At 32.3% G+C, this 26,831-nt stretch overlaps 3 protein-coding genes across 3 annotated transcripts; 2 read left to right on the top strand and 1 right to left on the bottom strand.

The window, feature by feature from the left end:
- Positions 1-245: 245 nt before the first annotated feature.
- Positions 246-6,469, bottom strand: LOC25489880 (TOM1-like protein 5). Its single transcript, XM_013606163.3, has 11 exons — positions 6,265-6,469; positions 5,687-5,777; positions 4,572-4,691; positions 3,730-3,808; positions 3,438-3,536; positions 3,237-3,350; positions 2,560-2,714; positions 2,178-2,253; positions 2,009-2,094; positions 1,044-1,415; positions 246-914 (listed from the first exon to the last, which is right to left on the bottom strand). The coding sequence occupies exons 3-11, from the start codon at positions 4,670-4,672 to the stop codon at positions 545-547; spliced, it is 1,452 nt and encodes a 483-aa protein (XP_013461617.1). The 5' UTR covers positions 4,673-4,691; positions 5,687-5,777; positions 6,265-6,469; the 3' UTR covers positions 246-544.
- Positions 6,470-10,983: 4,514 nt separating this feature from the next.
- Positions 10,984-15,358, top strand: LOC25489879 (oxysterol-binding protein-related protein 1C). Its single transcript, XM_013606162.3, has 10 exons — positions 10,984-11,436; positions 11,646-12,008; positions 12,124-12,220; positions 12,341-12,717; positions 12,850-13,005; positions 13,439-13,606; positions 13,959-14,099; positions 14,307-14,531; positions 14,618-14,731; positions 14,829-15,358. The coding sequence occupies exons 1-10, from the start codon at positions 10,984-10,986 to the stop codon at positions 15,009-15,011; spliced, it is 2,277 nt and encodes a 758-aa protein (XP_013461616.1). The 3' UTR covers positions 15,012-15,358.
- A 3,005-nt stretch (positions 15,359-18,363) lies between these two features.
- Positions 18,364-23,334, top strand: LOC25489878 (phosphatidylinositol 4-phosphate 5-kinase 1). Its single transcript, XM_013606161.3, has 8 exons — positions 18,364-19,686; positions 19,806-19,970; positions 20,087-20,252; positions 20,404-20,514; positions 20,612-20,805; positions 20,899-21,029; positions 21,128-21,185; positions 22,150-23,334. Exons 1-8 carry the CDS (start codon positions 18,701-18,703, stop codon positions 22,454-22,456), a joined length of 2,118 nt encoding a protein of 705 aa, XP_013461615.1. The 5' UTR covers positions 18,364-18,700; the 3' UTR covers positions 22,457-23,334.
- Positions 23,335-26,831: the final 3,497 nt, after the last annotated feature.

Genomic DNA, 26,831 nt, shown 5'->3' with positions numbered 1-26,831 from the left:
AAGTAAATTTACGCCTCATGAATATAGGTAAGGTGTTTGTCCAACAAAATGTAGAGTATTGAAATTTATTTAATGAAACTTTGTATTTTCTTCTTTCATCATCATCTGGAAGAAAGACTAACCAGTTCCTGTTTTTTGCATATCTTGTTTTTATAATTTCGTTTAGCTGCTCATAAGTATAAGGTATATCTACATAAATTTAAAATATATTCGTAAAAAATATATTTGAAAATACTGGTACCAAGTTGACAGTTTGAATGTATCATGAATTCACTTTATTTACCAAAACTATTACATTAGGGAGAATACATATATCATTTATCACAATAGTACCTGAAACTTTAAAACATCAGGCCACATCATATGATCTAGAAAACTTTATAATTACAGGTATTTCTTGAACTGAAGACACGTTCTTCCTTCTTTTCACCCTCTCCAAATAACAGGCAACAAGACTAGATCAGAAACCACAAACTTCTCACAACTTTAAAATACCAACTCCAAATTAAGATAAAAATCAAAAGAGGTTTTGTTGTTAAAGATATCAGTCGCTAAAATCAAAGCTTCCAGTGTGACTGTGAGAGCTGCTGCCATTGCGACTATGTAAAGAGAGGCCTCTCCTGTGACCAGACATATTAGAAGCATCCTTGTTTTCCTGAAAAAATCTCTCCCTCTCCATGTGTTTTGCAGGTGGCGGTGGAATTGCCACAGGAGGAAGCTCACCATTCTGTTTTGGACGTGGAGGTGGGATCACAGCTGGTGGAGGAACAGGACTGTGAGCCTCTCGAGATGGCTCTGAGGACAGTGGCCGTATTAAAGGACGATTGAGTCTCTCCCCATTCAAACGCATGCGAGAGATGTTGGTTTCAAGATCTTCGTCTTCAGGCCTGGCACAAGCCTTTCCTTTGCGTAATCTGCAAGACATTAGTTATACTTAGATGAATTAATATTCAAATACAGTGCTTGTTCAAAAAAATATTCAAATACAGTGTTATATCATTCATTAAGGACTTAATTGAGTTGCAAGAACAAGTTAGGCACACCTTCGTACTAACTGTTCAGGCTCCTCTTCCTCCTCTGATTCATCGTGGTCAAAGCGAGTAATAACAGTTGTTGTAGCTCTGCCAGATACAACATCATTGCGTCTTGGAGGAACTTTTGGAAACTGTTCATTAGCAGTTGTTGTGGTTCTGCTAGTTACAATGTCATCTCGTCTTGGTAGAACTTTCGGAAACTGTTCATTAGCAGTTGTTGTGGCTCTGCTAGATACAACGTCATCGCGTCTTGGTTGAACTTTTGGAACATGTTCATTAGCAGGTTTTGTAGCTCTTCCAGAAACAAGGTCATCATGTCTTGCAAGAACTTTCTGAAGCTGTTCGTTTAATTCAATTGCTCGAGAAACTATCCTCTCATCTCTACAAATGAACAATGCAAAAACCAGTTAAGTACAATTAACCATGTGATAACAATAAGTAACATGAAAACAAACACAAAGCTTATGATTTTGTTTTTTTTAAGCAAAAGCTTATGCTTTTGTTGAGATCAACACTAAAACTATACTGATTATTTATTATTAAACCAAGCCCACATAGGGTTTTTCTTTTTCTTTTTGTTTGCTTATATGTATAGTGATTTGCCCAAGTCCCACATCAATTAGAATGAGATGCTTGCTGGGTGGAGGGTTTTCCAAATGCCTGGATACTTATCGATTGGTATCAGAGCCCGGTTGTTAGTTACTTGGAAAGGGCTTACATATGGATCGATTAACTGAGAAGTCCTGGGTATTATGGGGTGCTCAAATCCCACATTGAGTAGTAGGGATGTTCCGTGGAGTATTTAAGTGACTTGGTTCTTCTTCCTTGATAGTTGATCGCTAGATTTTAAGGGAGGGTTCCTCAATGTTTGGAGCAAAGGCACTATCCATAATTTGAACGTCTCAGGTCTACAAAGGAAATAGTAGGAAATTACAAGGTTCAAAAGCAGAAGTGAAAAACTAAATTAGCCTTACCGAGAAGCCATCACAAGATGCATTACCCTTTGCTTCTGAAATGAACATTGTTCTACAAGGTCAAGGGTAAACTCATCACTTGCTCCCTAGAAAAGAAATGGAAAGTTTTTCAGCAAAAGCTAGAATCTAATTGTTAGCAGATTCTATAACTAAAACTCTCAAGAGTCACCTGAGGATGTTGAGCATCAACAGCATCAAGGACTTCTTTTAAAACTTCCAATGCGTTACCAGCCTTTTGAATGATGCTGCAAAAGACGATTGCAATATACAAGCAGATGAAAATGAAGAAACAGACAACTATTTTTAGAATAAATTCATCCAAAAAAACTAAAGGAAAAAAAATCCACCCAAAGACAGATTTTGAAACTGATCACTTATTTCATTTGACCAAAACTATTGTATATGGCTAAATCTTCTTATCCTAGTTTCCATCCTCTAAAGCAAATAGTTTTTCTTACCGTAATAAGCCATTTTAAATACAGTAGGATAGAAAAGGATTTCTAAAGATCATGTCAATCACAAGTACACTAAAACTCAAAAACAAAAGTCACCTAGATTCAGGGACTGTCTCTGCTTGTGGTACAACCACTTCTTGTCTAGGTGAGGCCTGCTCCCTGTTTGGTACACTACCGGCCCTACTAGGTTGTGAACTAGCGTGATTTGATTGGACCGCTTGAGCACTTTGAGGAAATTGCACTCCAGCATTCTGTAAAAGTATAAAACCAAATGTCGTAAGTAATGGCGTATAATGACTTCATTCAAGCTCGGTTGGTGAGCTAAGGGACATCGCAAGAGTTTTAAGCAGAGGTCCAGCATTCAATCCCTGGAAATGGCATAATACCAAGCATATTTTCAGACCATCAATGATCTTGAGCTCAAAAATAATAATACATGCCACTTTGCACAATTTTCCCATTTAATCATCACAGGTGCACTTTAAACGTATAATGATATATCAGCAGTAAATGACATTATCCCTAAAAGTCAGAACTATGTATCCTGGTCAAATATGTATCCTGGTATGCAATTTAAGACTCCGATGCGGACCAACTGAATATTTTTCTTCCTATATTAGCCTCCTCTTCTATTTTTAAAATCATATAGTAAGATTAGCATCACTCTTTCTAGCTCTGGAACAACAATAGCCTAGTCACCACCTACTAATCAAATGAACGAAGACCAAATTATAATAACATCCTACGAGTTTGTGTCACATAATTGTACCTACCACCAAATCATAATATGCGTTATAATATTGAGGAAATTTTCCAGAAGCGCCACCAAGGGATGATTGTGTGGCATCTAGTAGAAGAAATATCCTCTCCCTCACAGGCAAATCAGACTGCAATGAAGAAAACAACAAAGTAAGAAATCAGATAAAGAAAAACTAGCCTAGCAAAACAACAAGTGTCAGTGGAGAAAAGCTCACCTTTTTCTTCACAATTTTCACAAGAATGGGAATAATTCCGATATCAATCACCTGCTCATGAATATGCTCTCCAGTATTGTTCATCAACATCTCCAGCAACTAGAGAATCAACAGATCAACGACAACTCAGTATAAATAAGTCCAATAGCCAAGTTTCTCTATATCAATTACAGCAGAACTATGGTGTGCCTATCTGTGTCTTTACACACGTTTTGCAGTAAAAGTAATACGAATTTGATCAGTTCACATGGATTTTTATGAATAAGAAAATTCTTAACAAAGTCATACTCACCGTGACAGCATAAAGTTGGGCGTCAGGGTGTTTGCTACCGAGTCTCTTCTTGATAGCTTTAACAACATCTCTAGCTTGCCTTCATATTCAAAAGATATGATGGTTAAAAACAGTAACCACTAGGATTATCTAATATGCTTATGAGTTCATCTATATTACTAATAGAGTGAAAAAAGAACAGCCAGGGTCCAGGGGTAGTGCTGAACAATAACTGTGAAGAACATAATTTGACATAAGAAAATAAGCTTGCTTGGATTTGATTGTTTTCTAAGATATAATCTTTTTTTCCTTTTCAAAACCTCTCTCTGCAAGATTTTTATTACACGCTATTTGAACACAAAATAAGCGAACCCAACCACACGGTATGCCAGGCCCCTGATATCAGTCGTTTACCAACTAACATAGTACTCTAATATCAGTTTTCTTTCTGAGAATAAAATAAACAGTCAGACATAAAAGGTATAGCTGAAATGAAAAAGAATTTCTTCCTGGCAAACCAGCAATCAATTTCTGGAAAGATGGATGAAAATGATCATTCATAGGGGATTATGTTCCAAACAATAAACTGGCCACTTGGGCATAGCTCGAGTCACAAGTATACCAATCATAGATTTGATTGCTATGCAGATACAGATAGACAAAAGAAACACGCATTAAGTATGAAAATAAATCTAAAAGATTGCTGGTTTTATTTCCTATAATGAAAAACCATAACCCAAGAGTTATGTACAAAGATAATTAAATGACTTCAGTTTTATTTTATGTGATACCATTGACATCAACAAACATTGACCGATCAGAATGGAACAGAACAAATTAAGAAGATGAAAGTTTTGCCATACCTTTTATCACGTGCAACCAACTCACATATTTCAATATTTTTTGCCCAATCAGTTTCGGCCAATTTCTCGCTTGTTGCAGCATTGACTAACTCAGCTGCCATCTTTTTTCAAGATAACGATCTAAAAATTAAATAATGCATAAAAGTTAAAACAAATATCACAAGAGGAAGCAGACATGGATTAAATGGAACAAAGAGTTAATGTCAGCTACAGCAGAATGTAGAGGTTTATCAATTTTTCCTAAAAAGAAACAAAAAATGTTTTTTGAATTCCGAGAGTTTTTATAAAAAAAGTCTACCGAAACATAAAGGTTATGAACATATAATTGCAAATGTATAAAAAAAAAAAAGGGTGTATAATTTCAAATAAAGAAAATTAAAGACCAGACTGAGAACAAACTTTTTCTCCCTTTGATGTATATCATGATAGAATATAGACTATCTCTTCATATTATGGAAAATTACCAATAGTCTTAGATGAACTGCTAAAAGCCTATGAAGCATGGACTCCGACACTGACAGGACGCAGACACCGACACGGATACGACGACACTGCTAATGTCAAAAATATAGGACACCGACACCAATATGAATTAAATAGAATACAAATATTAATTACAGATATCTAAATTGAGATCAAAAGATATATGTACATCTAAATTGAGCAATTTGTTTCATTAAAAAAATCTAAAACAATAAATGATAATCTTTCACCATCATTCATCCATATCTATTACCAAAAATCTAGAAATGATATGATCAAATTTAATGTCTTTAACCTCCTCGATGATTACCATTGCTTTGACAGATCTTTAACTCGCGTAGATGTGTTCAAAGAGCGTTAAGGTGTGCCGAAGCAAAGATAAAAAGAAAAGTGTCAATAGGACACTTGTCCGAATTGCTAAACATGTGTCATATGGATCTCAGACAAGGGACATGCCCAATCCCAGAAGGGTCTGTGCTTCTTAGCTAAAAGCTTCTCTTTATGGAAAACATGGAGCAAAAGGAGTGGATTTTATATCTCACAAGACTGTTAACTATTATTGTAAAGTGATCAATTTATGAAATGCTTCATAGTATTAATATAATTCGTAATTTCGTAACTTCAAAATATACCTTCCAGTAAATTGACCTCAGTTCCTAGTGAAAAATGAGATCATACTCTAACAGCAACCAAAGTGTGAAGAACAGTATGTCACAAACTACCCTGCAATCGAAAAAATCAAAGGAAGAGAATTTTAGCATATGTTAAAATCTCAGTATCATTGCAAATATTTTGTATTGAAGAAAAATAAGCAAAAATTACAATATGTATGTCAAGAAGCAATATGGGCAATTTAAAAATAAAAAAAAACACAGAGCATGCTGAGATGATGGATGCATTGTGAAGAAGATCATTGCACATTGATCAGTACTTTCTTTCATCTTAAGCAAAGATTAAGATAATGGGTACTATATCATAATCATAATTAAGCTAATAAAAAATTGAATTGCTTTAACATGAGACTGTAACATCTAAGCTAAATCATGATTTAAGTTACACTCAGATCTAAATTAAGACCCATCAACAAAACCCACATAGATAACTACAAAATACATAATTAAATTTCAATAAAAATCATCACTTTATAAATAAAAAAAAGGAAAACTAAAAAATAAATTTTGAGTTTGATCTTGATGAGAGTGAGGATCACCTGTGAAGAAGGAAAGAGTGAAGAGTTTGAGCATTTGATGAATGAATGAAAGATGAAATGTGAGATATCTTGTTCTCTTTGGTTTGCTTTGCTTTAACCTTTTTGCGTATTCGATGATGATGAAATTGTGAAGTGGACAAGTGTGTGTAATTTGAGGTTGTTGTCTATGTTGGACTAATTGTTTACTTGTGTTGTTTGTTGAGAACAAAACGTATCAGGAGAAGGACGGTTTGCGTGTTATTAATGTTATTAGTTGTCAAATAAATTAAACAAAGTCACTAAAATTTAATTAATATTGTCGATATTATTTATATGGATATTTTCGTTGAGTTCAAATTCCAGTTCTCACATTTATATTATATATGTTACGAGGAGTTTTCAACTTAAAGTTTTAACTTTGAATTGAATTTTGAAAATAATTTTTGTGTTAGGTTAGTAAATAGAGGATCTTATTATCTTAATGTAACTTCAATTGAATCTTTCGATGACGATATAATTGATCTCTTGATCTTTAAATCGGATATTAAATTTTAAAAAATAAAACAAATATTAAAAATGAATGAATTGAAAATGGCAAGAAAAAGAATCTAAAGGAATGGCCGTTACAGTTTCTTAAATAAATGAAGAAAAGACACGGCACCGCCACGGCTGTCTTTTGTCTCAAAACCTAAAGTTTATTTTTCTAATACTGAATTACATTATGGAGATACTTAGGTACAATTCCTTAGGTGTTTTTTGTATGGTTTTTAACTAAAAATATATATTTTTTTGATATAACAAACTTTGAGAAAATTATGAATTTGAAGAAATCATGGTGAATTTAGTTAAGAACTATACAAAAAGTACCTAAGGAATTGTACTAAGTTTTCTCCTTACATTATTACCTTGGAATTGCTAACACAATCAACCTATCATATAAATGTTAATCACTGCCATGAGACATCGGTTAAGAATATTAAAAAAATAAAATTATATAATAGTTATTAAATTAAAAATTGTGTAATCAATTCATAAAAAGTAAAAAAAAAAAAAAAAAAAAAACCTTTTTTAATAATAACTTTCTTTTGTTGGTATCATTAACCATTCGGGGGCACCGGTTAGCCTGACCCATTTTCTTTTGCTACTTCCTTCTTTGTAACCGGTAAAAGAACAAACCCGAGTCGCGTAATATTGTAATAAATATATAAAAAATAATCATTAATATTGTTAAATATTTAAAAAATGTTAAAAGAAAATCATATGCGTCAACAACTGTATATGTTTGGTTCAGCTTCTACATCATTCAAAAGCAATTCTGGTAGTTTCAAAAGTGAAAACTAGCAATTCCAACATGTTTGGTTCAGCTTCACAAAATCAATTCTCATCTCCAAAAGCAATTCTGGTTGAAGCTACAATTTCTAGCTTTTGAGTTTATTAGAATCAATTCTCCATTAAATTTTATATTTTAATTATTACAACCATTATTTTTCTTTATTGTCCTTTATCAATGCTCCTTCTTTTCGATTTGTATTTAATTTGATGAACCAAATTTAATCAAAAATCTAACGAATCAAATTAGCTCCATAAAATATTTATGGTATGAGTTACCAAGTTTTGAATTTTTCTTTACGATTTTTCCGTCGAGATTTACTTTATTTTTTCTTTTACGCTATATTTTATCAAAAAATATAGCGTAAAAGAAAAATATAAAATACACATAACAAATATTTTGTCAAAAATTTTTGTTTTAATGATCGTATTTATTATTTTTAAATTTATACATAGAAAAAATTATTTATTTAAATTAAATAATATATCTACATTTAGTATTTATCTAAATATACGTTCAACTATAAAAAATAAAAAAAAACATTTAACTATGTCCATTCATTTGTATTTAGCTATGTCCATTTTAGTAATTATACATTCAAAATCAATTTTGATCAAACTATCCAAACAACATCCATTCCGTTTAATCAATTTTACATTATTGTATCCAAACATAAATTCATTATCTCAAAATCAATTATATGTGGGAATCAATTCTATCAAAATCAATTCTTTTAGAATCAATTCTATCCAAAGTTTCAATCACATAAGCTTTGATAGGTATCACTCTTTTCTCAAACACAAAGCTTCTATTTTTCACTTCAATAGCACAACTTTCTGCAAGGTTCTTAGTTCTAGATCCAAACAATGTATGAATTTTTCCACTTATTACAAACCATGAATCAATTGGGTGAAAATTTTGTTAAGAAAAAGGGTGAATGAAAATGTTAGTTGTTCAAATAAAAATTTACATGCAGTTCCATGTTCGTGGATTTTAGCAAAATTATGCTTCACAATAGAAGTATCACCATGCTTCATTATGTGAAAAGTTGTTGATTTAAGTGTAAATATTTAGTTTTTTGTATCAAAGTGTAAATATTTAGTTTAAATAGGGTTAGGAATAATGAGTTTTGATTCAAATTCCTGAACACGGATTTATCATGTGTATATTTGCACGTGTTAAAAAGTTTAAAATAAAAATTTTATATTGGAACTTGCATATTTAATATTAAATATAATTTTTTTGCATATATAATTGTTGTTTTTCAAAAAATTACTGCTATTAGTTATTTTAATATGTACAATATTTTACATGTTAGACAAATCTTAAAAAAAATATATGTATTCACGCGTGTTTGTGTTCTACCAAAAAAAAATATTGATCCACTATAATCGTAATTCATTTCATAATAGGTTTAGACCCTGTTTGGATTGGCTTATTTTGAGCTTATGTGGACTTATCTACTTGCATAAGCCTTTTTGAAGGTGTTTGGGTAAATAAATAAAAACAGCTTATCATAGTTTCATAAGCTGCTTATGCCATATTTTAATAAGCCTAAATTTTCAGCTTACCTTCCGGCTTAACAAGGAGCTTAAGAATTTATGTAACCTCATTCGATTCTCTCTGGATCCACTTTTTCAAAACATATATTTTAATTATAACTTTTTTTGAAGGAATATTTTAATTATAATTTTAGTTATCTTTTGCAGTAGTAACAAAATTGCTATATACTTATCTTACTAAAGTAAGATTTTTTTTTTTTTGTTACGTAACAAAATGAAACTGAATAAAAAAAACAAACTTAACTTATCTTTTTTTTTTTTGTAACAAACTGTACACTAATATATATATATATATTATAATATTGTTTTTTTACGCCTTGATTAATTTCATAAAAAAAAATCTTGATAATTGTGGTTCAATTCTTTGATTTTTTTGTTAAATTAAAAATATTTAAAATTTCGATAATTGCTTATATAATGTCACATCTAAACACTTCAATTTATATAAGTACTTTTTAGTGTACATATCCAAACATAAATAGCTTATCAAGTATAAGAGTTTATGATGTAAGCTCTAATATTATAAGTTCTAATGCTATAAGCATCTATATAAGCTGTTTATCCAAACGGGGCTTTATTAGCTTTTTTTTTTTTTTAGCAAATTATCTGCTATTAGCTATCTGCACTCTTTTACCAAACAAAACTTAATATGTAGAAAATGTATACATTAATTACATTATCAATTTTTTCTAATATATCTAAAATATGAAATCAGTACTCATAACTAGGAATGATGGAATGCTACAGGAACAGAAACCGTGAAGTATTCCTTCAAAAAAAAAAAAAAAACTGTGAAGTATGAATGTATTCACCAGTTCAATTTGATAATAAAAACATAAAATAAACCAATTAAAAATTAGCGGTTAGTAGTTCTTCATTATACATATCACATATTCATTTCACAAGTTTTTATTTTTGGTTACATTAACACGGGGTTTAAGTAGTTCTTCATTATACATATCACATATTCATTTCATTTTAAATTTTAATGTCTAATAAACAAACCTAAAAAATCACACTATTTTTTATTAAATTCATATGTTAACTTTTTATTTGAAATATGATGAAAGAACTCGATTACTCGAATAAAGAATGCAATTAATTAATGAGAAAGAGAGCTTATACAAAGCCTTACATCTTATTTATTTTCCAATGAAAGTAGCTAATTAGGCAAAAATCTTCAAATTTTTGTTTTTAGGCAAAAGTTTTCAATTGGAGATGGTTTTACTTTTAGAGAGGATCTTAGAAAAATTCGTATATCGCATTCTCTTACTCTTTTTATTTTTTTTATTTTTTATAAAGGACCAACTCTTTCACTAATACCACTCCCCAGCTATACTACTACAACCGCAGTGTTCTTATCCCCAAAGCATTTTTATTTTTTTTTAATGAATTATCCCTAAAACAACACAAGTTTATACACATGCATTAGGATAACGTTTTAAAAATTGTTTCATGAGATATTTTAATGTAAAAAGAATTAAACATTATACTCAATTTTGTTGAGTATACCGTAGAAATTACCTTTAATAAATACGCTTTCTATCAACTTTTTTTAATCCACTAAATACATTGTTTTATAGTAAAGCTAAATTAACTGGATTGGTGAATCTTATGTAAATCGTTTTTATATTAAGAAATCTTATCTTAATCATAAACAAAAGGAAAATCACATATTGATTGATATTGATAGAAACTAAAATACAGCGAATTTCACTACGAGCCACTATTGCATGGTTTCACCGCTAAGAACGCTCCCCCAATCACAACAACAAAACACAAAACATTCTAAGCAAAAAAACTACTTTTGCAAATTCTCATCACATCACATTACCAAATATTCTTACCATGCAATCCTTTCGCAAAGCTCAAAATGACGATGAACCCGGTTCATCATCAAAGAACCCCCACAAGGCCTCCACTCCCTTCCGTTCCCTCTCTACCTGCAACCGTCATGGTCGAACCTCCTCATCAAATAGGGTGGTTCAACGATCTGCCTCTGCTAGATTGGCACGTCAAAGCACCTCACGTGAACTCATGCTTAATGATATTGTTGGTAATGGAATATCTGGTATCTTGTATAAGTGGGTTAACTACGGTCGTGGATGGCGACCGAGGTGGTTCGTCCTCCATGACGGTGTTCTCTCTTATTATAAAATTCATGGTTCCAATAAGCTCATTCTTAATCGTGACGTTGAACAAAGATCCAAAGTTATTGGCGATGAGTCCATCCGTCGTATCGCTAGCAACCGACATTGTCCTTCCCGCCACCGGAAACCCGTCAGTGAAATCCATCTCATGGTATCTCACTATTTTAATTGATATAAGTTAGATGCATTTCTTAGATGTTTTTTTGGATAGTTTTTAACTTAAAATATTCATAACTACGTACCATCATTTGTTATAGTATCTACAAAAGTGTATTTGTTATAGTGAATGAGAGACTAATTGTAATTATTAGTGATTTTAATAAAGATAAAATTGATTGTATTAATGCATGGATGAGGTAGGTTTGTTCTGTACGCGAGAACAAGTCAGATGAAAGGAGATTTTGTATATGCACGGGGACAAAGAAGAGGTTCCATTTAAGGGCAGAAAGCAAAGAAGACAGAACAATGTGGATGGAGGCAATGATGGCAGCGAAGAACATGTATCCTCGATTACCAACCACTGCAGAGATCACATCTCCTTCAGTTTCGGTTGTGATTTCCACAGACAAGTTGAGGCAACGACTTTTGCAAGAGGGTGTAAATGAGATTGCTATTCGTGAATGTGAAGACATTATGAGAGCTGAGTTATTCCAGTTGCACACTTATATTGTTGCCCTAAAGCAGAAACAATTGTTACTCACTGACACACTCCGTAATTTAGAGGTAGTGACACAAAATAACTAGTATGTATTCTATATTTCTATATATATATATATATATATATATATATAGTTTATAATATTTGAAACTGTGTAATGAATAAATTTGGTTATTCTAGACAGAAAAGGTTGACTTGGAGAACACGCTTGTTGAAGACCAAAGACAATTCAAGGATGAAGGGGAGTCTTATCTATCAACACATGAAGAAGATAGTGGTATGTTTAGAGAGATAAATATTCCATACTTTTTAAATATGGAGGGAGGAAGTAATTTTGTAACACTGTCTAGAACTCTTCTAATTCATTCATAATTTTACTATTTAGATGGGAGTGCAGATGGGAGTGGAAGTGAATATTCTGATGAGCAAGATAGAAATGATGATAACTCCGAAGATGAGAATGATGCATTCTTCGATACATATGAAATTCTAACAACAAGTTCTATTAGAAGTAATGAATCTGAGGAGACATCCAGTAATCCAACTATTGGATCTAACTATCCTCATATCGATCGGCGAAAGAAGTTGCCTGATCCAGTTGGGAAAGAAACTGGAATTAGTTTATGGTCAATAATAAAAGACAATATTGGAAAAGATCTTACAAAAGTTTGTCTTCCAGTTTACTTCAATGAACCAATCTCTTCATTACAGAAATGTTTTGAAGATTTGGAATACTCCCACCTTCTAGATCAGGCGTATGAATGCGGGAAAAAGGTTAGTTTTGAGTATTTGTAAAACATTTACAATGCAATAGTTAAAATATAGCTCACTAATTTTTGTAAATTATATTATATATTAGGAAGTTTCATTGTTTGTACTAAATAAATCACATATATATGTGCACAGGGTGACCGTCTAATGAGGATATTATATGTGGCTGCATTTGCAGTTTCAGGGTATGCAAACACTAGTGGTAGAACTTGCAAACCATTTAATCCATTATTGGGTGAAACATATGAGGCAGATTATCCAGATAAAGGTGTACGCTTTATCTCTGAGAAGGTATAATCGTGTATCATGTAATGTTAGTCCATGAAATCAGAAGAACCATCATCAATATTTTAGTCCATGCAACACATTGTTTTTATTTTTTCTAAAAATAAAAAATGAGTATTCGGTCCGAGGGATCAACTAATCTCAAAGACTAATTCCAAGCCTCTACTAGCAGGGGTCAAATTGAAGACATAACAAACATATTTATGAATTGATCCAACACATAAATTGTTGATATCTAAAGGTTTTTTTTTTTTTTAAAAAAAAAAAGAATTAAAGGAGAAAACTAAAAACGTGTACTAATAGAGACTAGAAGGTCTCCAATTTTAAAAGGACCGCAACCATATTTATCATCAATTTTGTCCCTTAATTTAAATTGACCATATTTATCACAATATTGTTGGTTGAAAGTGAAATACTTAAGCTATTCATTCTAATATAGGTGAGTCATCACCCTATGGTTGTAGCATGTCATTGTGAGGGTCAAGGCTGGAAATTTTGGGGGGATAGTAATTTAAAAAACAAATTTTGGGGTCGCTCAATTCAACTTGATCCTATTGGTATTTTGACCGTGGAGTTTGATGATGGAGAAGTTTTCTATTGGAGTAAGGTATAATTTTTCTTCACATGAGGCGTATATAAATGTATAAAAATGGAGATAATTCACTTTTGAGTATCTAAGTGAGTTTCACACGTACACGTTATTTATTTATAATTTTTTAATTTTTTTTAAAGGTGTTGCTAACTTGTTCACTTGGAGAAGATGTTAAAGATCTCAAAAATAAAAGTTTTACATTAAAATACAATATTATATATAACTTTTACAAAGTAACTTTTAAAGAGAGAGTGCTTATTTGATTTACTCCATTTTTCTTTTCTCCTATCACGTAAAAGCTTATGGAGCTAAATTCCTTCCATTGTGAGTGGTCTGATTAGCTAACTAATTAATCGTCCATTATCAGGTAACAACATCCATTTACAACCTCATTTTAGGAAAATTGTACTGTGACCATTATGGTACAATGCGGATGGAGGGTAACAGTGAGTATTCATGCAAAATAAAATTCAAGGAGCAATCAATCATTGATAGAAATCCTCACCAGGTACCAATTTCTTATAACTTATTAATATTATTACTTCATATTTTTGAGATGGTTCCCTTGAAATCATAAAACATCTATGTATGTTTTTATGCTATAAGGTGCACCACTTGTTACTTTTTTTTATATATGGTACATATATAATGATATTTGAAAATACACTACATATTTATAAGATTATGTGATATGTAATTTTAAGTTTTGTTGTAGGTTCACGGCACAGTGGAAGATAAGAAAGGAAAAACAATGGCCACTCTATTTGGAAAGTGGGATGAGAGCTTGCATTACATAATTGGAGCTGGAAAAGGAAAAGGGTCCAATGCCTCATCAAAAGGACATATGTTGTGGAAGCAAAACGAAATACCAGAGCAAAAAACAAGATATAACCTAACAGAATTTGCTATTACACTAAATGAAATCACACCTGGTCTTAAGGTAATTTTATTCAGGAAACTTTTTTATACTGAGCTTACCATATAAAAAATATTTTATGTGCTAACGTTTGTTTGGATTGCAAACAGGAGAAGTTGCCACCAACAGATTCAAGGCTAAGGCCTGATCAAAGATGTTTGGAGAATGGAGAATATGAAATGGCAAATTCTGAGAAATTGCGGTTGGAACAAAGACAACGACAGGTGTACATATATACAATCCTTACATTTGAAAATTAATTCATGATGTTGGTTAATATGTCCACATCCATTAATAAAAGTATGATACAATAATTTGCAGGCACGAAAGATGCAAGAGAAAGGTTGGAAACCAAGGTGGTTTGCCAAAGAAGAAGGGAGTAATAGTTATCGTTATGTTGGTGGATATTGGGAGACTAGAGAAAAGGGAAAATGGGAATCTAGTCCTGATATTTTTGGTCAATTTTCTGCTGATCCTGATCAAGAATCTAACTTAACTCCATGAATTCTCAGTGATTGATTAGATATTCATAGACATTCTTGTCATCATTAATACTTATTTGAGCATTAAAGAAAATATTTTGATTAAAGGTTTGATGTGTATAGATGCATGTAGAGAATGCAATGTTTGTTCTCAATAAAGTAAGTATTTTTTTTTTTTTTTTTTCCTATGAGATGCTCAACTAATAGGGGAGTTTCTGATGCAGTTGAATTTGTATGAACATATATGTTGACACATTGTAACAAAAGTACAGAAGGGTTTCTATTTATTGAAAACACAACATTTTCCTGTTTTATTTTTTGGCGTTGTTGTTGAAAAATTTTGGTTATTGGGTTATGAGATTTTATAGGCTAAATTAATTAAATGGTCCCTCAACTAATTTTCAGTTTTTATTTTGGTCCCATAAATCTTAAAATAATCAATCGAGTCCCTCAACTTTTGCTCCGTTATTCAAAAAGATCCTGACCATTAACTTTAACTTGAAATGTCTAAAGTGAAACACAAACAATGTTGGTCTACCATAGATCCTATTAATTTTTTAATTTAAACCGTTTGATCTTTTATTTAAAAGGATAACTATTGGATTACGCGTGTCTATTTTATCTTACAGTGAGTCAACAACAACTAATTAATTCTCTCCTTCTTCATCTTCATCCTCACTCTTCTTCATCATCTTCATATTTTTTTTTCCATAACTCACGAAATCAAAATCTTCACTTTTATACTATGTCCATCTTCTTTATATTAACATCATTCATCTTCTTCAAATCAATCCTTATATGTACCAAAACCCCCAAATCAAACACCATAAATTCAAATACTCATCGGGATTTTTTTTTTTTTAAGAAATAAAAGGAATGGATAGCGTTGCTGTTGTTGTTAATGAAATTCAACAACAGCAACAATCAAAATTCAAACCCCTTTCTACAAACTCTTCTTCTTCTTCTTCCATCTCTTTCTCTAACCATCAAAGGCAATCAACACCATCACCATCTTCCCCATTTTGCAGAAAATCCAGAAACATAAAAAAAAAAAATCAAAACTCTCGAAACAAATTTCAACCACCATTAATCCATTAATGAGACATTTAAGAACAAATACTGGAAGTAAGAGTAGAAGGTCAAGTTAGAGCCAAACCCTCTAAATCAAGATCCTCCGAAAAATGCTTTCCAATTAACGCGGTGTAGATCTGCACCATACAAATCTTCATCTCTTGAAAGTAGGCATCCACTTCAAATCTAAACCAGAAGTAGAAAGACAAAGTATGGTGGCCGGAAAGCCCCTTACCGCGGCGGAGGAAGAAAAGGGTCGACCAAAAAGCCGTTCCTTTTGTGAAATTAATTGGACCAATGGAAAGCCCTCGTCGAGAGGATAAAGAAAATGGTCTTACTTTTTCCGATCGGTGCACGTGGTGGTCAAAGCGACGCCGAGAATAGGGTGAGCGGCGGTGGTGATTTTTATGAGAAAAGAAGGAGCTGCATGCGAGACAAGACAAGAAGCTCTAAACCTTTGTTTTTTTATTAATTTTGTTTTAGTATAGATATATATGTATATATCCCCTATCAAAAAAATTGTTAATATATATATTACAATAATGTTGATATAGATTGAGGAGGAAGAAGAAGAAGAGAGAGGATGATGAAAAATAAAAAAATTAGATGCTGACGGTTCACTATAGATACAATGGATATTCAATCGAACGGTTAAAATCAAATCAAAAAACGGCACAGTTACTTATTTGACGGAAATGACGTTTTTGAATTTTGTTTCAGAAATTGAGGGACCCGATTGATGATTTTAAGACTTATGAGACTAAAATGAAAACTGAGAATTAGTTGAGGGACCATTTGATTAATTTAGCCGACTTTATATTATGGTCCGAAAATTATGGATGCATCAAATTTCTTGGGCAATTATGAGAAGTGTAAAATTTTCATAATTTTTATACATTTGGAATGACCAATCTGTAAATGTAAAAAGTCTTAAAATTTGAAGTGAACATTTTATTTTGGATCGGCTGATTCGAAGGTGTAAAAAATTATGAAAATTTTGAAATGAATATTTTTTTACACCAGATTTTTCAATCTAGATGTGTAAAAAGTCTCAAAAAATTGCATTTTACACCTTCAATAGGTCAATCTAAAGGGGCAAAGTCCTAAAATTTATTTAAATTTAGTATACGATGTTAGAATTATCATAATCATATCGGTTAGCTAATCCAAATAATTCCCAATTTGAAGTATTAGAGGCTTTTCATAATGCAAAAGGGGTTTGAGAAAATTTCAATAAAATGATGAAAAATTGGTTCACGGATGGGAAGGCCATACTTTTTATTTTTTTCGGCCGACAGTTATTCCAGATCATATTGACCAATGTAATCAAATGTCATGTGAGTATGTGACACACACTACACTTTTCTCCAATAATCAAAGTATAACTTCCTTAAAAAAAGAAAACAGTTGTTGAGAAAGGATTCAAACTTGGGCCAATTTAGTTGTTGAAGGTAACACAATTTTGTATGATGTACCAATTTCGTTGACAGAAATGGTTATTAAAGCTTTCCATTCACACACAAGCTTGTGTTCTAGTCTTAGTTATAAATTAATTCCATTCCATCGTAAATATTCAATAAGGGTTGTTTTGGGACCTTACATGAATATGAATATGTCTCCACTAATTTAAATTTTCCTTTTAAAAAAGAATAATGTTTTGGTGTAATTTGCAAACAATTATACATGAAAATTCTTTTTGGTTAGCACGCATGACATTTGATCAATGACATTTAAAAGAATTGAATTTAATACCTTAAAAAAAAAAACACAATCCAAGATCCCAAATAGATTTAAAAATATGATTAATTTAATTTAAGATCAAAATTGTAATTCATTAAATTAAAATATTAACCCTAATTTTTATCATAGACTAAATTAATGACCCATTCAACTAAATTAATCAAATTCTTGCACGTACCTATCCAAGTATCCATTAAACATTTCATTTTTATTTGCAAATGCACACATTTCGTGATAGTGAAAAACTGAAAATTAAAAATTGATAGAGCACCATACAAATTACAATCCCATCACTCCATCACCAGTTTAAGTTAACACATCAATGATTATACGTGATGCCAACTATCTAACAACAATAATAATAATAATAATATCAAGCTTGACAATTGATCATCATACATAAAATTAGAATTGTTGGGTTTTTGGCGGTTTGACTTGCATATGCATACATAGCAAAACAGAAAATGCCTGCAACCTAGAAAAAGAAAAGAAAAGAAAAATAAAATATCTAGGTAGCTGTAGGTCCAATAAAGCGCACACACACTCGCATAGATCCCAATGAATCCATTCCATTAGCATTAGATCACTCACACACACACACACCAAAATTTTAGGTCCCAACCACTTCCACTACCCTCTATAGCTAGTACCAAAATTCACGTGGAATTAGTACTACACCACCTCACTACTACTACTACTACTACCCAAAAATGTCTCTAATACTACAAATACATACTCATCTCCAAAAAACCATAGCCATAATAAATTCAATTAAATCAAAGTAAAGTAAAGTAAGAACAACAGTCCTCCTCCTCCTCTACTCCTTCAAACTTTAGCAGCAATGTTATCATTTACTACATCTTAGGATTATACTATAATAATTATTATTTTCACCTAAATATGCAAGAAACATTATTAACTACTATTTCAGAGTTACAACACCATAACACAAATGCAAAGAAAAACGAAGAAATGGAAGTAGTAATAGTATCATCATCATCACCATGTCGTCGACCACCGCGAACACGGCGCGTGTCACCAACGCCAGTAGAAAAACACCTCCCAAACGGCGACGTATACAGCGGAAGTTTATCAGGAAACACACCACACGGCAAAGGTAAATACGTATGGAAAGATGGATGCATGTATGAAGGAGAATGGAAGAAAGGAAAAGCATGGGGGAAAGGGAAATTCTCATGGCCATCAGGAGCAACTTATGAAGGTGATTTTATTTCAGGGGCTATGGAAGGTTCTGGTACTTTTGTTGGTGTGGAAGGTGATACTTATAAAGGTGAGTGGGTTTCTGATAGGAAACATGGGTTTGGTGAGAAATGTTATGCTAATGGTGATGTGTATGAGGGATGGTGGAGGTGCAATTTGCAAGATGGGGAAGGGAGGTATATGTGGAGGAATGGTAATGAGTATGTTGGTGAGTGGAAATGTGGTGCTATATGTGGTAATGGTGTTTTGATTTGGAAGAATGGGAATCGTTATGTCGGTTGTTGGGAGAATGGTGTTCCTAAAGGGAAAGGTGTTTTTACGTGGCGGGATGGGAGTGTTTCGTCCGGGAATTGGGGTAATGATGAGAATAAGAGGGTTTCTGTGAGTGTGGATGATGGTTCTAAGAGTGTGGTTTTTCCTAGGATTTGTATTTGGGAGCTTGATGGGGAAGCTGGTGATATTACTTGTGATATTGTTGATAATGTCGAAGCTTGTATGTTTTATAGAGATGGAAGTGAATCGGAGAATGGTGTTGTAGGGTATGGACATTCACAGAAGAGTCCTTGTTATTATTCGATTGATGGAGATGTTAAGAAACCGGGTTATACTGTTTGTAAGGGACATAAGAACTATGATTTGATTCTTAATCTTCAATTGGGTATTAGGTGTGTTGTTTTTGTGTTATCTACATTGTTAGTTTTGGATTTGGATTTGGATTTGGTTTAGGTTTATTTTTGTGTGTTTGGCGTTTTTAATGAGATTGTGGTTTTGTTTTTTGTTTTAGATATTGTGTTGGGAAGCATGCTTCGGTGCCTCGAGAGCTTAGGTCGGGAGATTTTGATCCAAAGGAGAAATTCTGGACAAGGTTTCCTCCAGAAGGTTCTAAGTTTACGCCTCCGCATCAATCGGTGGATTTTAGATGGAAAGACTACTGCCCTGTGGTGTTCAGGTGGAAATAATTTCTGCATCAATTTTCTTATGTTGATTGTTTAATTGATGTTGTGTGTGTATTAATGATGTTTGTATTTTGGTGGGTGGTTGTTTGTTTCTTTGTTGGGTATTTAGGCATCTGAGGGAATTATTTGCTATCGATCCTGCGGATTACATGCTTGCTATTTGTGGCAATGATACATTGAGGGAAATGTCTTCTCCTGGAAAAAGTGGAAGCTTCTTTTACCTTACTCAAGATGACCGATTTGTTATCAAAACCTTGAAGAAGTCTGAAGTCAAGGTTAGTCCTAATTAATTACTAGACTTGAAAAAGCATTATGTTTGATGAGAAAAGTATAAAACCTATATTGAGCAAGGTGAAATTTCAATCACAGCTTTTGGTCACCATGCTTTTTTCCTCTGTTTCATTGATTAGTTGGTGGCCATGTCAGGTGCTCATCAGGATGCTTCCTAGTTACTATCAACATGTTTCTCAGTACAAGAACTCGTTGGTTACGAAATTCCTAGGAGTTCATTGTGTCAAACCTATTGGAGGACAAAAGGTATGGACTACCTAATTTAAATTTTGCACTGAACTGATGTACTATATGAATGCTTGTAATAATATAAACGAATACTTGTATTGCTATGGAAAAACAGACTCGATTTATTGTAATGGGCAATGTGTTTTGTTCGGAGTATCGAATTCATAAGCGATTTGACCTCAAAGGTTCATCTCATGGTCGGACAACCGATAAACTCCGTAAGGAGATTGATGAGACTACTACTCTTAAAGACCTTGACCTTAGTTTTGCCTTTCGCCTGGAGCAGTCTTGGTTTCAAGAGCTAAAATGGTACAAAATTTACGTCCTTGTGGAAAGTTTTTTTCACTTTTAGCATTTTTATGATGTTCTTAGAGTTGGTCTTTTGTAATGATTTTTGCTCAGGCAACTTGATAGAGACTGTGAGTTCCTGGAAGCAGAGGGAATAATGGACTACAGTTTTCTCATTGGCCTTCATTTTCGTGATGATTACTCATCGGATGAAATGAAAAGTTCGCCTAATGAATTGATTTCAGGTATGTGTCTTCTTGCTTCCTCCTAGTTCCATGTTTCCTTTCATGTGAATTTGTTGGATCCAAGGGTTAAAAGATTTGTGGGATTATGGTTTTTGCAGGCAAGAGAGACATGCAAAATGATGACACACAGGACATGAGATGGATACCCATAGGCCGGTATGCGCTCTTCACTTTATCATTGTATCTGATTGTTTTTGTTGTTTCAAACATGATGAATAAATCCTTATGAAATTATAAAAAATAACTGTTAAGATTGTCTTTCTTTGAATTTTCCATATTTAGTCCCAAAGAGATAAGGTTTGAGGATTTAGAAATGCTGGTGCGGTTCTACTATTAGCTTAAGCTGTTATGTGAATTCCAACCCATCATTTGTTGATTTGTTCTAGAAATCAAAGTCACTTATGGGAATGTGGATTCATGGGACATGGACCATTTTTTGTTGCTACATTTTATGAAAAGATTATTCATTTAGGATATAGCAGTTTGTCTCTTCTGCTTTCATCCACCGGTTCATTTCTTTTACTTTTATGCATGTGCCATGTTCTTGAGCTTTAGTCTATCTGGACCCGCCATAATACAAATAGAAGCAATATGCTTCCACCCTAAACTAGCAATATTGGTCCATGCGCATGCAAATAGCATAGAGGGATATGAACCACTAGTCATGTAAAAATAAAGCAATGGCAGATGAATTAGCATTCTCCAGTCCTCTCTATCTGTGATTTAGAAGTGACATATGCTCCTGTTTGTTGAGATGGACCACAATGACTTGATTTGTCATGGCCAATGTTATAGTAAGTTTTTTTGACAACAAATGACGGAGTGGTCGTTTGAGCAGAACCTTCTCTGTAAAGCTATTTGTTAGTTGACAATGATATTGATAGAGCAATGGTGGTTGGTAGGACTTCAGGCTTAGGAGATACATTTGTGTGCCAATTACATATTGACATTTTTTTCTGATATACATTAGTGTTTGTTAAAAATGCTAAATTCTAAACTGTATTTTAAGTCATAAATTTTAGCAATCCGTTTCTCTTGGGCTCTCTATCTTATGTGAGTTTACATCCTAATTATGCATATATTTAATATTTGATTTGAATTATGAATCTTGATATACCAGGGGACCTCTAATCCGGCTGGGAATTAACATGCCAGCAAGAGCGGAGAGAGTTTGTAAAGCTGGATTGGATCAGCAGCAAACTGGAAGTAGCAAATCTACCCCTTCAGAGAGTAGTGGTGAGATCTCTGATGTAATCCTTTATTTTGGCATCATTGACATTCTCCAAGATTATGATATTAGCAAAAAGCTAGAGCATGCATACAAGTCACTACAAGTGGACCCCACATCCATCTCAGCCGTTGATCCCAAGCTATATTCCAAAAGGTTTAGGGATTTCATACACAGAATCTTTGTGGAGGACAAATAACATGGTTGGAGAGAGAGGCAATATGAGAATTGAGCCTGGACCAACTTTGGCATGGGGACACCTTAACTAGCATCAGAATTTATGAGCTGGTGTTGCAGACATTGTTGATTTAAAAAAGCTCAAACAAAAAATGTTGCTGTTAACATTTAATTCCAAGTTTGGAAAGGAAAGGAAGCCTTGCTTATTATTATTGGTGGCTAAATTTTTCTCATAGCCTTTGGAAATGGAATGAGGTGGGGGACATGGCAAGGATGTTTTGTTTTATGTTAGAGGGAGAGATTGTCAACAATAGTTGTTGTACTTGTACATGCTATGCATCATATGGCATGTGATAAGATATTTTTTTATTACTTTTTGTAATGGTTTTGGAGAAGGGTATAGGGAATAGAAAAATGTGAATGCATGTGGAGTGGGAGGGATTCAAATTTGACCATGGTGGTGGGGGCAAATAACTGTACATACAGTCAAAGATGGATAATGAAATTGAATTGAATGAAATCATGAATGAATGAATTTTACATCTTTGGTTGCATTGAATTGGAGAGAGATCAAAAAGAGATGATTTGCCTGGTGAGCAAGAAAGAAAAGTTCCTACAGAGGACCCCTCATTCTGTCAGTTTCTAGCTTTCTCTGTTGTGTGCATTCAAATGGGTGTTCTCACTTTTGCAGTGAGTAAAGCATCGAGCATAAAAAGAAGAGAAAAGCACAAGAAAGAAAGAGTTGGGTGTTTCTTTGGTTCATGTTCTTTCTTTGTCATTCAATAAACCAAGTTTGAAAAAGCATAATGACAATAATACAAGAGTATGTACTTTTTGCTACTTTTGAACAATACCAAGAAACAATCAACGCGACAAAGCAATAAATTTGGTCACGTAATATGAATCGGTTTGGTATGTGAGAGCGATGGTTGTCCATGCTTCTTGTGCTTTTGTATATTTTAACAACAATTCAAAAATATAAAGAAACTTGGCATAAAAGAGAGGCTTTAGCTTTTTGAATTTTGATCATGTTACCTAGCAGTGTATTTTGATTTCACATAGGTGCTAAAATTGATTGTCTAGAATTGATTGAGACATGATTGGGTGCTCACTTTGTTGAATTGATCCTATTTAAAGTTAGAAAGCAAATTTATTGTTAACTCACTTTTATATAAATGCATCTAAATATAAATTATTTTACCTTTAATTCACTATTATTCTAATATCAATTTATAGAATCAATCTATTTAAAATTAATTTTTTGTCAAGACAAAACCAAATATAACATAATATCACATAAGTTTGTCGTAAACCACTTGTTTTGTAAAAATTACACTATGTAGTTTTACAAAATCATCATGATTTCGACAAACTCATGATAATATACAAAATATACTAGATTGTTATAATCGAAAAATTAAAGGAGACGAAAGTTAACACTCAGAATTAAATATTATTTCAATCGGAATTTGAACTCGAACTCTCTCAAATAATTTACCATGGACTTGAATTCATTAACCTTGAGTCTACACCCAATCACCTGGTTTCTAATATTATTTTTTAGTTATTTATTTTGAAACATGAGTAAGAGTAAGTCTTTAAATCACATAAAAAATTGCATAATTTTTCGTCCAAAGGTCTTCCTTGTTTTAGACCGGAACACCATCCACTCATCCTATATATTTATTAGTAAAAAAAGATCGAATTATTTTCTTGTTAAATATTTTTACAAACATTTAATTAAACTTTAAGAAAAATTCACGGGATTTAAGTTTAAATAAATAAATCAATTAAAATAGGTTTATTTTTATATATGGATTTTAATTCAAATTATCTATCGGTTTGACTTCTCCTAATTAAAGAAGTGAACACGATTTAAATTCAAATTATCTATCCATTTGACATCTCCTAATTAAAGAAGAGAACATGATTTAGTTTGAAATATAAATATAAATTATATGCAATTCTTTATTTTTAAAATTTAGACCGAAGACTTATTTTGAAGGGAAAAATAGGGATGGTGGTAGAAATTTTATTTTTTGAAGGGAAATAATAGGAATAGTTATTCCATTTTTTTTTCTTGAAAATCAAATTTTGAAAATTAACAATATTATTTTTTTAAAATGAACCTTGAGTTTTTTCTACATAAAAATTCTAGCTATTTGAAAAATTACTCAAGTAATGATCATAAATAATTATTTTTCGGATAACAAAAAATATATATAATATATTATTTTTTTTGACATAAACCAAGGTATTTCATTGATAAAGAGGGAAATCCTTACATAAAGATGGATAGATTTGTTGAGGGACAGACCCCACCCAACATCTATTTCCATCTGTTTCCAGCAAAATTAATAGAACAGGTGCTAAAACGTGACAAATAATCTAAACAGTCTAGGATTAGAAACTCAATAGCTGCAATATATATAATTGATGATCTGATATATTGTATATAAAATAGAGTAGATTAGATTAGGAAGGAAAAAAAAAACATGAAAAAGAATGAAAACAAGAGTGGTGGCTTATATTCGTCAATTAGGTGATCCTACGTTGCAGCTATGCCTGCTGTTATACTGAATCTCTGCCAATGTCTAGTTGTGTTGGTGTGAATTGTGATGTCTCTTCGTTTTTGTTATTTTCCATAAAACATCGGTTTTGTTCTAAATAAATCGACTACATTGTCATTTCATCTATCTCGTTGCCTTGGAAGAAAGAGTTAAGATGACGAATACTCATTCCGACTCTATTTACAAAAAGTAATTTAATTTTTAGATACATTAAATAATTTATGTATTTGGTTTAAGTTTTTGATTAGATACATATATTATTCAATGTATTTAAAAAGTCAACTTTTTCTTGTAAATAAGACCGAAGGGAGTACTATATAGTAAATGATATGAGTGAGAACACTAATAAACCTATTATATTAAAGAGCAATGATATTTGAATAATCATTTGGTACAACTTTTTTGACAACCTTCATTTTCTCTATTTTCATTGGTCAAAAACAATGGAGAGAGAAAAAAGAAGAGAGAAAGTAAGAATATAATATGAGTATGAGAGAGAAAATTCTAAAAGTTGTACAAATATAATTTCTCTATATTAAAATTTTGAGTTAAGATGACTTGTCCAATTATACTTGTAACACATTGATCCATGTACCTCTGATGACCCAACACGAGTTATGTTTTCTAAGAACAATTTAAACTATTAGATGCACTCTCTCAAGGCTCACATTCAATTAAAATTGTGGTGTAGTGTGGAGAATACATAGGCTACCATTGAATTTACTTATTTTATTTTATCCGTTTAAATATTGTAATTTACTATACTATTTCAAATCCATCACCAACTCCTTGAAGCTACGTTTCTCTGATCAATTTGTTGTACTAAACATTTTGATATTCTCAAATCATTGGAATTTCTCTTACTATAAAGGTTAGATTTGAAAACTAGTATATCTAAAAAAAATTGCACACTAATCACGAACACACGCACACTGCACAAGTAGTCAGTAGTAAAAGTGATAGATCACTAGCAGTGCAGCATCTGATTCATTTTGAAAGGTGGTGTTTGAGTGTGAGATATGGAGTTGGTAAAGTAGCAAATTCGTTCCTTGTGATGGTGAAAGATACTATAGTAACAGAGAGTAGTAAATGGTGAGCGTGGGTGGTAACAGTGTGGGGGAAGAAACACAGACACGGCAACAGCAAGCAATTGACAACACAATGGAAATATTAGATGGCACTTGGCTCAAGTACATTGACGTGGGTTGCTGCACCAACGCAAAATGGAGGAAATGTTCGTGTCTATCAAATCTTAAATTTGACATTTCACATTTGTGAATGCAACAATTGATTCATTTCACATTTTTGAAATCTTCATTGGTCCGTCTATCAATATATATTTTTTAAAAAAGGAACCAAATTAAACTAACTAGTTTGGATCGATCCATTTTTTTGGTCAAGTAGCTAGTGGCTATAATTCACCTTTTTCAAGGTGAATAAGTAGATGTTCGGGTTTTGAACTCTGACCCCTGCATATAACAATGCATGTTCCTACCAACTGAGCTAAGCTCACGGGAACTTGGATCGGTTCATTTGACCGACTTGTTTGAATATACAATTTAAAAAAATCTATATTCTCGCTATTTGTATTTCATGCAAAAATCATACTCAAATATTTTGTATTTCATGCAAAAATCATACTCAAATATTTAATCGAACTTTGTATTTCATATTTTGTTTTCCATGTTCTCCGTTTTTCACACGATTTTGTATAACTAACAAGAAGAAACTGACAAATAAATGGACGATCTTATCGGCAATGAGAAAGAATGGGTTAGGTGTGCCGGAGGCTACAATTTCTTTTTTAGTGGAAATGAAATAGAGTAT

This window comes from Medicago truncatula, chromosome 3 (genome assembly GCF_003473485.1).
Source record: "Medicago truncatula cultivar Jemalong A17 chromosome 3, MtrunA17r5.0-ANR, whole genome shotgun sequence".
NCBI classification, from domain to species: domain Eukaryota; kingdom Viridiplantae; phylum Streptophyta; class Magnoliopsida; order Fabales; family Fabaceae; genus Medicago; species Medicago truncatula.
This window is presented reverse-complemented; position numbering and strand designations above follow the sequence as displayed.